The 12,564-nt window shown below is 54.5% G+C and overlaps 1 protein-coding gene across 2 annotated transcripts in view; it reads left to right on the top strand.

Annotated features, from left to right (window-relative positions):
* TMCC2 (transmembrane and coiled-coil domain family 2) overlaps positions 1 to 11,054 on the top strand; it is a 59,078-nt gene extending 48,024 nt beyond the window's left edge. Inside the window, exons 1-4 of one of the 2 annotated variants that reach the window (XM_019546566.1) lie at positions 2,785 to 3,909; positions 5,852 to 6,786; positions 8,653 to 8,788; positions 10,210 to 11,054. In XM_019546566.1, coding sequence (XP_019402111.1) covers positions 3,895 to 3,909; positions 5,852 to 6,786; positions 8,653 to 8,788; positions 10,210 to 10,521 — 1,398 coding nt within the window. In that variant the 5' untranslated portion in view covers positions 2,785 to 3,894 and the 3' untranslated portion in view covers positions 10,522 to 11,054. Of the gene's footprint in view, positions 1 to 2,784; positions 3,910 to 5,851; positions 6,787 to 8,652; positions 8,789 to 10,209 lie in introns of those variants that run through there. The other variant, XM_019546565.1, reaches the window with a different exon arrangement.
* The last annotated feature ends 1,510 nt before the right edge of the window (positions 11,055 to 12,564 follow it).

Raw genomic sequence — 12,564 nt, 5'->3', positions numbered from 1 at the left:
AACCTATTTCACATAAGCCACGTAAGAGCCAGGAGACCCCAGGTACCGAAGGTAAGGTGCTCTGTACCCCATGGCTTGTCTCCTGGCAGGGGCTGGGTTTGGGCCACTTCCTGACCTCTTCTACCAAACGCACAGGCCAGAAGAAGCATGTGCTTACCTGTCACAGGGCCATCGTCAGCCACACGCCCCAGTCTGCCTAGCTTAGCTGGGACTGTGGCTGCTTCTTTCTCAGACCTGGTGATGGGAACTTGATGCCTAAAAGCTCGTCTCTCGCACTCTGTAAGTTGGTCCAATAAAAGGTAGCATCTCACCTCCCTAACCCAGCTTCTCTCCCTCTGCTCTCACGCCGTCACAGTTACAACAAGGGTCTTAAAAAGCAGGTTGCTCTGAAAAGTATCCTGACCTTTCAGAGCTGCGGAGACCTTACAGCTCCCAGGGGTCCCCAGGCTTTGTATCAGGGCCTCGATGATGACTGCACTTCAGATAGTAATATATTCCCATTTTATGGCAGATCCTCCTGGTGTTGGAACAGTGTGGCCTTGAACGTCTTGTCCCATTGCTGATACTTCTACGCTTTTCCTTTTAGCCCGACTACATAACACGCAGCATTTGTCTTTCCCGCACGCAGGAGCCCCCACGCCTCGTGTCTGCAAAGCCACGCCAGCCGAAAGCAGCTGTCCTCGCTCACCGCGTCTGTCCTGCTGTTGGCTCCTGGGTTTGCTCACACGCCAGACAGGGAGTTGTGCGTGTGATCCAGGTGAAACGATGGGGGACAGATGTGTACGAGTGTCCACGCATGTGCACACGTGTTCGTGTGTTGCCAGTGGGAAGATTAAGTTCTGAGGTCAACTGGATCTCGCGTTTGTTTATCTGATGCTTGTCCCAGATCCTCCGGCCGTGTGTATTTACACGGCTCCATTACAGCGACAGCTGAGCAGCTCCCAGTCTTTGCTGCCTTTATCCCCTGGGGAAGTGCTGGTATTCACATGGTGCTGACAGGGAACGTAACCATGCCAGAGAGGCTATGGGCATGTGTGCTCTGTCTGAGGCCAGTGATCAGAAGTGCTGCCCCCCAAAACGGGTGTGCTGTAGCCATCTTAGGGCTGGCACCGGTCCATGTCAGTCACCTCGCTCACTTGGACACAGCTGGCACGCACCTGCCTCTCACGAAGCAAGCCCGTGCGGCATCTCTTTCAGGGGAAGCACGTGCAGAGCGGGCAGGCCTGTGGCACTCCCCCACGCTGTCCTGGAGTGGTATGGACATGCCAGGTGACTTGCCCCCTGTCTCAGGGGGAGTGAGGCAGCCCAGGGAAGTGAACACCCAACTCCTGAGTCCGGGGCTGGTGGCCAAACTGCCAGGCAAAGTTTCTTCACCCGCTAACAAAGGAAGGAGCCACCTCACTTACCTCTGGACAGCCCTGGGCACTGGTTGCTTCCCCTCTCTTGTGTACCAAGACAAGCTGCTTTGCAGCAACAAGGCAAGTGATGCATAGGGGCTTGCAGGCACCGTGAGCAGCCTATCTGGGTGTCCTTCGCAGGTCAGGTGGAGGAAACGACTGTCTCTGTTAGTTGAGCAATGCAAAGCCTGCCTTTGCTGGGGCATGGGCTAACCGAGCACGGGAGCTGCCCTCCAGTTTTAAGCCAGTGCATGGGAGATGCCACGTGGGAGCTAAGGACTAAAGCTTCACGTGACCATCTAGCACATGCAGCACGCGTGTGGGAGAGGACAGCGGAACAAATGCAGCCTCCACTGCCCGGTGCCCCCCTACCCACTTAGAGCATCCCAGCTCCGGCCTGGGGCGAGGAAGGGGAAGAGGCAGGGAGCAGGGGTATTCCTGGCTATGCTTCCCCCTCCAGGATTGTTGCCTTTGTGCTGCTCTAAACAGGCACGGCTCTGATTGCCCCATAAAGCTTTCTGCCTTGCTCAGTAATGCAGGGATCCCAGGTGACCCAGCTGCTCGACACAAACCACCCGGGATGCGGTTGCTTACAAAGAAACTGGGGCGTTCTGGAGCAGAGACCCTGGGTGGAGTCTCCCCCTTCCCAGCCAGTCTTTGCTGAAGTGGCAAGCTTGAATAAGGCATGTGAGGCAAGCCACAGGCTGCTTTGATCTCCCGTTAGCCAGTGCTGCTGCTGCCTGGCTGTATAGCTCAGATGCAAGGATGTAGCTGAAAGAAAAGGGTCCCGGACTGCGGCGCCGCCTCGATTTCCCGATCAGAAGGCGCTAGACAGAGCCTCAGTCTTCACTGTGGCTCACACGCACACACAGGAGGGGAACATGCGAGTGTGCAGAGATTAGAGAGATCTCAAATGCCAGTGGCTTTTCCTCTGGACGAGGCCACAGGGATCGCGCAGCCTTTTCTCCACTTGGGAATTGCCCTGCTTCATCTCTCCAGTGCCGCGCTGCTCCGTGAAGAAAGGGGCATGCAGGTGTTTGCACCGGTTGAGCTAAGCTGGGTTGGGTTTAACCCTGCTAAGTACAACTGGGACCAGCTCTGTCAGGTCCTTGCCTCTCCTTGGGGACCAGCTGCCTGTTGCTGTCTACGTGGGGGCAGAAGTCCAAGCAGCTTTCAAGTGAATTGAGTTGGCTTCAGCTCTCCGGTCTCAGCACCGCAAGGCAGGGCCCAGAGCAGTGGAAGCCATCCACGCTCCCCTGCAGAAGTGACCAGAAGGGCTCCCGCAGAGGCCGGCGCTCTTGCCGGTGGCCTGTAGGGACTCCAGGAGAACGGGCTGGCCTAAGAGACCCGCGGCATCAGCGTCCGCGGCGGTGGCCCCAGCTGGAATGAACCCCTGTGCACACTGAGCATTAGCTCACACTGCTCGGAGCACCTAGTCCATTTTCCCCTGCTTTTGCAGCTTCTTGCTTTCCCCAAGCATCCCTGTTAGCGCAGGGTGAGACCCTCGGCTGCTTTAAGCTACCAGCGACCCATTGAATTAGGTGGGCGAGGATTCGGCTCCAAGACGTTTGGGACTCAGCCAGTTTCCCTTCCCAGCTTCCAGTACCTCCGTCTGCAGAATCTCGGCACGTTGCAGCAAGAGGGTTCCCAGAGCCATCTAACGCTGGCGCCCATAACTTGGCGTTCAGCTTCTGAGAAGGCTTTTCCAGAAACTGTTTCCCTCCTGTTTGAGGCCGGGCAGTCAGCCCACCAGAAAGGGGAACTTCGCTGCCCCGGTCCGTGCCGGAGTGGTGCATTTCACGGAAACAGAGCTGAACCGCTTCTCCAGTGGACAGGCTCCCTTTGCCTTCCTGTTTTAGCCCTGCCGGGGCCGCGTCTCGGGCTGTTTGCTTTCCCTCCGGACTCGCTTTTATCCTTGCTGTCTACAGAAGTGTACAGCTGAAAACATCCATTTCCTGCAGCATCCAATGCCCGCCAGTCGATAAGAGACAGGGGTTCAGCCCAGCTTCAGCTCTGGGCCTGAAGCAGGCCTGGAGTCACCAAACAGCTAAGAATAGCCTGGTAGTGCCGGGTGAAAAGTCTGCATGGGTTTGTGTTGTGTTTTTTTTTTCCCAGTGTGCTGATCTAATAAGGATGAGGCAAGTTTGCAGCTCTGGCCACAGTTGTGTGTGGGTTGCGTTTTTCCCCTTTTCCTTTCTTTCCCTCCGCCCCATCCTACAATACGACATCTGAAACAGAAAGATAAGAGCAGCCTGGCCGGGCCTCCGGCTGCATTCACGCACCCAGACCGCGCTCCCTCGGCGCTCTGGTTTTATCTGGACTCATCACCCCTGTTTGGCAACGAAACTTAAATTACCATGAGACGGAAGAGAGCAGTGCAGCTGGATGGAAAGTGGAAGGTACGAGGGAAAGGCTGAGCAGCGTAGACTGAACCCAGGAGCTGCTGGTTCTGCCAGCGCACGGCACGGTCCCGGGAGGGACGGCGTGCCCGACGCTCATGGGGACACCGAAGGTTTGTGAAGGGGTTGGGAGGGGAATCAGTGTGTGGTTAAGGCACCACTGGGACTTCAGTGTCCTGCCTTCCACATCCAGAATATGCCCAGGGCAAGTCACATCATCTCCGTGTGTGCTGCAGTGCCCAGCGGATGAAACAACATCTGCCCGCCTTGGGCCTTTAGGTATTCGGGCCCAGGGTCGGTGTTTGTACAGCTCCAAGCGCTGTGTGGCCCACAGTGCCGTCTGGGGGATGCTGATGTGACACGATACCAGTGCTGACAATGGGGGTGTTATGCGACTGGTCTGCTCACCGAGAGCAAAGCAGAGCAGGCTGGATGTGGGAAAGGAAAGCATAGTATATAATCCTGGCAGTACGGGCGTCAAATTCCTGCTGACATCAGTGGGGCCAGCCTTGCACCCAGAAATGGTGTGAAGGAGTAGCGCTCTCTCCCCAGTGCACTGCTTGGCTTCTGGGGTGGGAGGGCAGGGGTTCACCTTCTCCTGATAGACTGGGACACTTCAACTCAGGGCCAAACCGATTGCAGAATTTGGGGTCAGGGAGGAATTTGTCAGGCTGGGACGGGCCGCGGTGTTCTTGCCTTTCTTTGTAATGTGGGGTGCGGTCCTCTGCCTTGGACGCAGTGGGCATGAACCAGCTCCTTCCTTGTCCCTGCAGTGCCAGGGCGTTGGCAGTGCCCTCCCCTCCCCTGCGTTTACTGATGGCGTGGTCTCGGGGTGTCTGGCTCGATGCCTGCAAGTTGCGTGCGAGGGTCCGCAGTGGCGAGCTGGGCAATTCCTTGCAGATTCCTTGCTGCGTCTCAGTTTTTCCCTCGGGAAACAAACACGGTCGCCTGCCTCCCAAGTGGGCAGAGCATGTTTGCAAAGGGACCTGGTGTCCTCAGGTGAAAGACTGTCACGTGGAAAGATCTGAATTAGATGGGGAAGGGGCTTAGTACGTCTTCCACCTCCTGTTATCCTCGTGTTCGAGGGAACTCTCCGGGCTCCGCTTTGGCATCTCCTTCCTGGTATAACCTTGCCTTCTTGTCCGTGCTCCCCTGGCCAAAATACAGCCTGGTCCCTTCATCTCTGCCCTCTCCAGTTGCGGTGCCAGATGTGAGCCTGGGTTTTGGTTTCAGCTTCTTAGTCTGACGACTCAAGCACCGTGATTCAGTGGCTGTGGCAAAGGACCACAAGCCAGGACCTTCCTGTTCTGTTCCTGCATCTTGCCACTGACTGATTGAGTGGCTTTGAGCAATATCACTTCCCCTTTAGGAGCATCTCTTTCCCCCTATTTTATAAAATTATTCACATTATTATTTTAATGTGATTTAAAATATTATTTACCCCCCATTGCAGCCTTAAAGGAAGAGGCCACACAGCAGCAGCTCCTCCATAGTGAACTGACAGGGGTCCCGAGCGTAAGGTAGGACTGAGACATCCCCTGAAGGTTATACCTTTTTTCAGTTATATTTCCTTCCATTTGTAGGTCTGTTAAAGTCCTGGAACACCCATACAATCCTCCCCACCTCACCTAGCACCTGAGGACAGGCACAATGTCCACAGCAAGTCCCCCTGTGCAGATAATCTCAGAGCAGAAACTGACCCCAAGAACGGCAGCTCAGCCCAAAGAGGAGCCCCTAGTGTGATGGTGTTGTTGCTGCGTCTTCTTACTGCCTTGTTCCTAGGATGCCAGGAGCAATTTTATCGATGGGAAACTTTATCCAACCGGGAAACTTTATCCAACCAGCCCAGAAAGCAATGGCTTCTAGCTATCGCTCGATCTTCCTATCACACCAAACCGTCTTTCTTCTGTCTCTCTCTCGTCTCCTTCTCAGTCTCTGTCTATTCTGTCTATGCATTTTTCATCACGGTGGTATCTGAGCTTCCTTCTGCCCCACAGGTGCACTGTTTTTAGATCCCTCTTGCTCAGATTTCTCCTTCTGTTTCTCTGCCTCCAGCTGGACAAAGGGGATGTGAGCACACTCAGCTTGCCTTCCAACGTGAGTCACGGCGATGCCGACGGCAGCTTCTGCTTGGACGTCCCGGATGGCACCCCGGATCCGCACAGGACGAAGGCAGCCATCGAGCACTTGCACCAGAAGATCCTCAAGATCACGGAGCAGATCAAGATCGAGCAGGAGGCGCGAGACGACAACGTGGCTGAGTACCTGAAGCTGGCCAACAATGCCGACAAGCAGCAGGCCTCCCGCATCAAGCAGGTCTTTGAGAAGAAGAACCAGAAGTCTGCCCAGACCATCGCCCAGCTGCACAAGAAGCTCGAACACTACCACAAGAAGCTAAAAGAGATCGAGCAGAACGGGCCCTCGCGGCAGCCCAAGGATGTCTTCCGGGACATGCACCAGGGCCTAAAGGACGTAGGAGCCAACGTCCGGTCCAGCATCAGCGGCTTTGGGGGTGGGGTGGTGGAAGGCGTCAAGGGCAGTCTCTCCGGTTTGTCCCAGGCCACCCACACCGCCGTGGTCTCCAAGCCCCGGGAGTTTGCCAGCCTGATCCGGAACAAGTTCGGCAGTGCGGACAACATTGCCCACCTGAAGGACACGCTGGATGACGGGCACCCCGAGGAGGCCTCGAGGACCCTGAGTGGCAGTGCCACCCTGGTGTCCAGCCCAAAGTACGGCAGTGACGACGAGTGCTCCAGTGCCACCTCGGGGTCGGCGGGGGGCAGCAACTCGGGGGCCGGGCCTGGCGGACTGGGGAGCCCCAAGTCCAACACCCTTGACAGCCACCACAACAACTTTGACACCATCCTGGAGGAGCTCCGGGAGATTAAGGACAGTCAGTCGCACCTGGAGGTCTCAATGGAGGACCTCAAGGCACAGCTGCAGAGGGACTACACCTACATGACGCAGTGCTTGCAAGAGGAGCGGTACAGGTAGGGCCCCGCCAAGTGCGGCCATGTGCGAGCATGTCCATCCCATCTCTGCCTGACTCATCCCACAGGGAGGCCCTGGTGTTTCAGAGCAAAGGGTCTTCACCTCTGCCTGCCCTTCAGATCGGTCCTGAACCATTCTCTGCGTTAAAACCTTCCTATCCCGTTCCCAGTTTCAAACCGATGCTATCGGCTGCAGTGCCCACGATCAGTCCTACAAAATTAAATCCCGGTGGGTCGCTCTAGTGTATCTGAGCAGCCCAGCAATAGCAAACACAGCCTGGCCCCATGACAGCACCCCTGTGACAACAAACGCTTGCGTGCAGACACAGCCATAGCCCAGAGAGATGTACACGCAGTGCTTGGAGACACTGGTAAAGGATTCAGTTCCAATGTTAAGCTTCCTTGTGTGGAGAACAAATGGCTGGAAGCAAGGATGCCAGCCCCCTTGGCTGTGTCCTTTGCAGTAACAAAAAATGGGTGTTTTGGAATATGATTGGCTTTGCAGGCGGAGGTAAATTAAAATATATTCTCTTACTGAGCAGATGGCAGAGCTTCAACCCAGATCCCACCATCCTTTGCAGCTACAAATGCTCAGGAGGATCTGGAGGATCCTGAGAGCATTTAACAGCTGTTTTAAAGGTCACAGATCAAAAACGGGGCTAAGAAGCCCCTAGCTTAGATGATGAGGTTATGGACCCAAACCGGGCTCAAATGGGCAAGCATGGGGTGAAAGGCTTTGCGTGTAATCTGGAGTCTTCCACCCCTCGTGGTAAACCAGAGGGGGGGAGAGGCCAGACCCTGGCAGCCTGGTCCTGTTACAGAACAAATTAGGAATTGTTATGCTGAGCCCAGCATGTTCGGAGTGGCCTGCAGGCTTAAGAGCCCCCATCTCCCACTGTTCAGGCAGCTGAAAGACCTCCCAGCAGCCCTTGGCCAGGCAAATCCTGTGTCATCTCTCCCAGCCACAAATCACCCTCAGAAGAAAGGCGATGGGCTATTTATAAGAGGTGAAAGGAAATGCATCACCTTGCTAATCTAGGCAGTGCCTGCCTCATCACGCTTCCCCAGCTGATAGCAAACAAGGCCCGGCTTGCAAGGAACGCACTGCCTGCGGGTTTCTCTGCTCAGTGCTGTGGCTCAGGACAAAAGCCAAAGCGCTGTTTCCAGGTACTCCTCAGGTCGGGAGCTTGTGAGCGTGTGTGCATCGCAGACATAGGTGCTTGCAAGTTTATTTGAATTCCTTTTGTTCTTCAGCCCACCACTTTGAAGTGTCTTCCAACCCCCTTTTGGTAGCTGGAAAATGTCCTAAAATATCCCGGAATCCACTTGCCAGTGACAGAGGAGATGGAAATAAAATCCCAGGCTTCCAGATCTGAATAGCCAAGGAAAAATCTCTCTGCACATACACACGTCAGTGCTCCGTGGGGGCTGTTGGGGAGGAGTTGCAAAGCCTTTCCTGCCTGGTTCCGTTGTTTGAATCCAGCGCAGGGTTAGCAGAAGAGCTGTTTTCTTCTGAAGGCTCTCCAGCAGCCTGCGTGAAGCAAGGTGGAGTCCTGTTAACGTCTTATCTCTTTCTGAACTGCTGGTCTGGACAGCACTGCCGTCTGTCCTACCAGGTCCAGAACCTGCCATGTGAACTGCCTGGTATGTTTGACACCAGAGTCATTTCTATACCATCCATCACATCCCAGATCTCTGGGAAACCAGTGAGGTTGATGAGCTGGAGCTCTGAGACCCTGGACTTCAAGGAATAGGCCCTTCTTCTGCCAGGGAGGAGGCCAGAACGGAAGAGCCAAAGGTGCTGGAATGGTTTTCAAGTGCTCTCACCTTCCAAGTGCGCCCTCTCTTTCTCTCTCTCCACCACAGGTACGAGCGCCTGGAGGAGCAGCTGAACGACCTGACAGAGCTCCACCAGAATGAGATGACCAACCTGAAGCAGGAGCTGGCCAGTATGGAGGAGAAAGTGGCTTATCAATCCTATGAAAGGGCCCGGGACATCCAGGTATGAGTATGCAGAGGGCTTTTGTGCCATCTGGGCTCAGCTGGATGAATGCCTCCTCTGCAGATGAGGTGGAGAAGACATGGGGGGTGGGGCGGGGCACCACCAGCAGGACATGGAGCTAGTGTCCGAAGGGTGAAAAGATCCTGGTTTTGAGCACTCATCAGCCACCAGAGGAGACGCATGCAGGGATGCACTTTCCATAGGCAGCGAGCCCAGAGGAGGCAAAAAGAGGACAGACTAACATATTCCCAATACAGCCAGGGGCTGCAGAGCCTGATGATGCGCTCCTGAGCCTTTGGTGCCCACCCCGTGCCCCAGCCTGATGGCTGTTTGATGGGCCCAGGTGTAACAAGTGCCCGGAGTGCACCCAGTTCTCAGTGAACTAAATGCACTTGAAACAAGTGGAAAGCGGAGAGTACAGGGTGTTGCTGAAAGTGATACGAAGGGCAACATGACTCGCATAGCGGCTGTGAAGCCCAGCAGGATGAGGAGAGCAAAAGCAGCTCCTGGCAGAGGATGGATGGGAGCAAATGCCCGATCCTGGCTTTGGCCTGAGTTTCAGAAGTGCAGCGCCCCAGTCGTTTTCTGGGGCAGCTCTATAAGGGCCATGTGCACATCTTACAGGCAGCACCAGGGAGGCCCTGGAGAGCTGTGCAGCTCCTGGTTTGTCTGCATGGACTTTATGAGGCACCGATCACCGTGGCGTCTGGTCAGAAGTGCTCTGTTTGGGCTGCCCCACGGCTCTACGCTTCCCCGTGATGCAGGACTGTTTATCTCAGACCTGTTCAGCACCCCGCGAGCTGGGCAGTGTTCTGGCCCAGCACGGCAACCTGGGGAACTTCCCAGTGGGCTTGTCTGTAGCCGATGCTCTGGGTTTATTCAGCCTTTTCAGAAAGTACCAGGTAGTGAATGGAGCGTATTCAAAACCAAGTAGGCCAAATACTAGTGTGCAGAGCTGTAAAAGAGCCCCACCCTCGTGAGGCCCCGTGTGAGCAGATACAGACCCATCCTTGCTTTCCCCGTTATATTCTCCCTCTTGCTGTAGAACCTCCACCTCCCACTCAGAATTGCCAGCTTTCTCAGGCTCATCAGAAGATCTCAAAGCATTTTGCAAATATTAACACCCCACGTGAGGTAGGTAAATATGCCTGGCATTTCGCAGGTGGGCATAGGGAGGCATTTTGCATTTGACCCATGGTGCTTTAACATGCACAGGGTCGGGAACAGAACCCAGGCACCCTGGCTGCCCCTCCCCTGCTCCGACTTCCCAGGAGGCCGGGTTCAACCCCTCGGGACAGCACATCCCCACGTAAAGCGGTCGCTCCATTTCATACCGCACACAAAGGAGCTCACTGACTTCCCCTTCCCCGCCGCCACCGTGCAGCCAAACTAACCCTGGTCCGTGCCTCTCCCTCCCCTAGGAAGCGGTGGAGTCCTGCCTCACCCGTGTCACTAAGCTGGAGCTCCAGCAGCAGCAGCAGCAGGTGGTGCAGCTGGAAGGGGTGGAGAACGCCAATGCCCGGGCCCTCCTGGGCAAGTTCATCAACGTCATCCTGGCCCTCATGGCCGTGCTGCTCGTCTTCGTCTCCACCATCGCCAACTTCATCACTCCCCTCATGAAGACCCGCATGCGCATCCTCAGCACGGCCCTGCTGGTCCTCTTCCTCTTCTTCCTCTGGAAGCACTGGGACTCCATCACCTATTTCCTGGAGCACGTGTTGCTCCCCAGCTGATTCCCCGGGCCGCTGCCGGTGCCCCTGGGGCACTCCGATTCTTCCTGAGAAGGTGGGGGCGGGAGCAGAAACCTGGAGCCTTCCATTTAATTCCTTCATGTGTTTGGTTCAGCTGTTTTCTCAACCCCCAGCACCCATCTGTTCACTTCCAGCCTCCTCAGTGTCACCAGGAGCATGGGAAGTTAGAGCCCAGATTGCTCGCTCCTTCTGGAGGCCCTGGGAGGGAAGACGGGCAAAAGCATAAGAGTTTGGAAGAAGCCTTTAACTTACATGTTCTTGAGTTTGAGGGGTTTTTTTTAAATTATTGTTATTTAAAGTAATTCTATTATTCTACAAGTCTGCGGGAATGAGGTTTTCTTTATGCCCCGAAGGAAGATGGTTCTGTATCCATGGGGCTTGCAATCAAACCCAGCTTGTGGGGAACTTACTTTGAGAGGGAGAGAGAGAGAGGTTTGTTTGTTTTTTTCCTTAAAGACAGGGACAGCAAAAAAATTATTCCTGGGATGCAATAATAAAAGAGAAAACAACCACCAGAGAAAGGAAGAACCAGAGCTCAAGTGAAGACCGTGGCTGTTTCTGCTCCCTGGAGAGCCGGCCACCGGGACGGAGCAGAAAGTATGCATCACACCAGCTTATCCAAACCACACGTACGCTTACTCCCGTGGTTATTGAACAGCTAACAGGCCGAGTGCAGAATTGGGCAGGGGGGTATTTATTGGCACAAGGCTGTGTTAGCTGGCCGTTGGCTTGTGCCCAGTGGGCACAGGATACCCGGTGTGGTTCCGGTCAGAAAGTGAGAACAGTTGTGGCACAAGTGAAACCCACTTGGCTGGCTTTCGTTTTCTTCTTCTACGGCTTTCATTCGATTCGATCTCTTCAGGGACACGCGGACTTTCTGACACTGCACCTGCGGACTTTACAATCTACGCAAAGTTTTGTGTGTGTGTGTGTGTGTGTGTGTGTGTGTGTGTGTGTGCGCGTGGTTTTTTTTAAGTTATTTATTTCGAGATTTTGTTTCCATTTGTGAATCAGGCGTTGGAGGAAAACACAGCTGCCTTCACAGCCTCCATAGCTCTCAAAAAGACAGAGCATGTTGTCTCCAAAGTTTCTTAAATGGGTTCACATATATATATATGGGTGTGTGTGTATCTAAATCTACATATCTCTATATCTCTCTCTCTATAGAGAGAGAGAGATATAGATATATGTGTGTGTGTATTTAATTTATATAAATGACCAGATCCTCTTCTGGTGCAAAGGGGTATGGCTCCACTGAATCCCGTGGAGTGGTATCCGTTTCCACCAGCAGACATTTGGCCCTTTCTATTTTTGAAATGTGAACCTTTCGGCGATCCTGGTGGCACATGGTAAAGGTCCAGGGATGTGTTACAAAACCTTGAATATAGTCCTGGGCCCTGGGAAGGAAGCAGTTTCCTGAGACAAGGAGTCAGTCAGCCCCCTCCCAGGAAGGGGACGTGCTTGTGCTGTCCTTCCTTTAGCTTCAACACCTGGTAGTTCACAAGGGCTAATCAATCCTGTCTTCTGGATTTACAGCTGAACATTGGGGCTGTGCTGTGTACTCCCCAACATAATGCCATTAGCCTCAGGCATGTCTCCACATCCTCATATTGCAGCACTTTGCAAGCTACTGCTCCCACCGGCAAAGATACAGGGATCCCACGTGGTGGATGCCGATAGTTATTCAAGGCACGGTGCAAGGGACAGGCAGGAATCGTGGCTGGTCGAGGACATACCTGCATGTTCCATCGGTGAGTTTTGCACGCGTGTTCACCTGACACTGGTACCTGAATGGGGCCGTGATGAAGAATAGCCTGGGTGGAGTGCAAGTCTTTCCTGTCAGTGCAGAATAGGTGGGAAACCCAGGGGGAGGGCCGCACAGTTGCCTTGCACTGAGGGGGGTGCTCTCATGGGATGCAGTGGCTGACCAGCCCCAGGGTCTCCTTAGCAGACATCACACTCCTCTCTGGAAATGGTCTCACCTCCTTTCACCTCTTCCTGTGCCAAGGATCAAGGACAAGCTCC

This window comes from Crocodylus porosus, unplaced genomic scaffold (assembly GCF_001723895.1).
Source record: "Crocodylus porosus isolate Cpor-Errol unplaced genomic scaffold, CroPor_comp1, whole genome shotgun sequence".
NCBI classification, from domain to species: domain Eukaryota; kingdom Metazoa; phylum Chordata; order Crocodylia; family Crocodylidae; genus Crocodylus; species Crocodylus porosus.
Note: the sequence above shows the minus strand (reverse complement) of the source record. Positions and strands in the feature narration are given on the sequence as shown.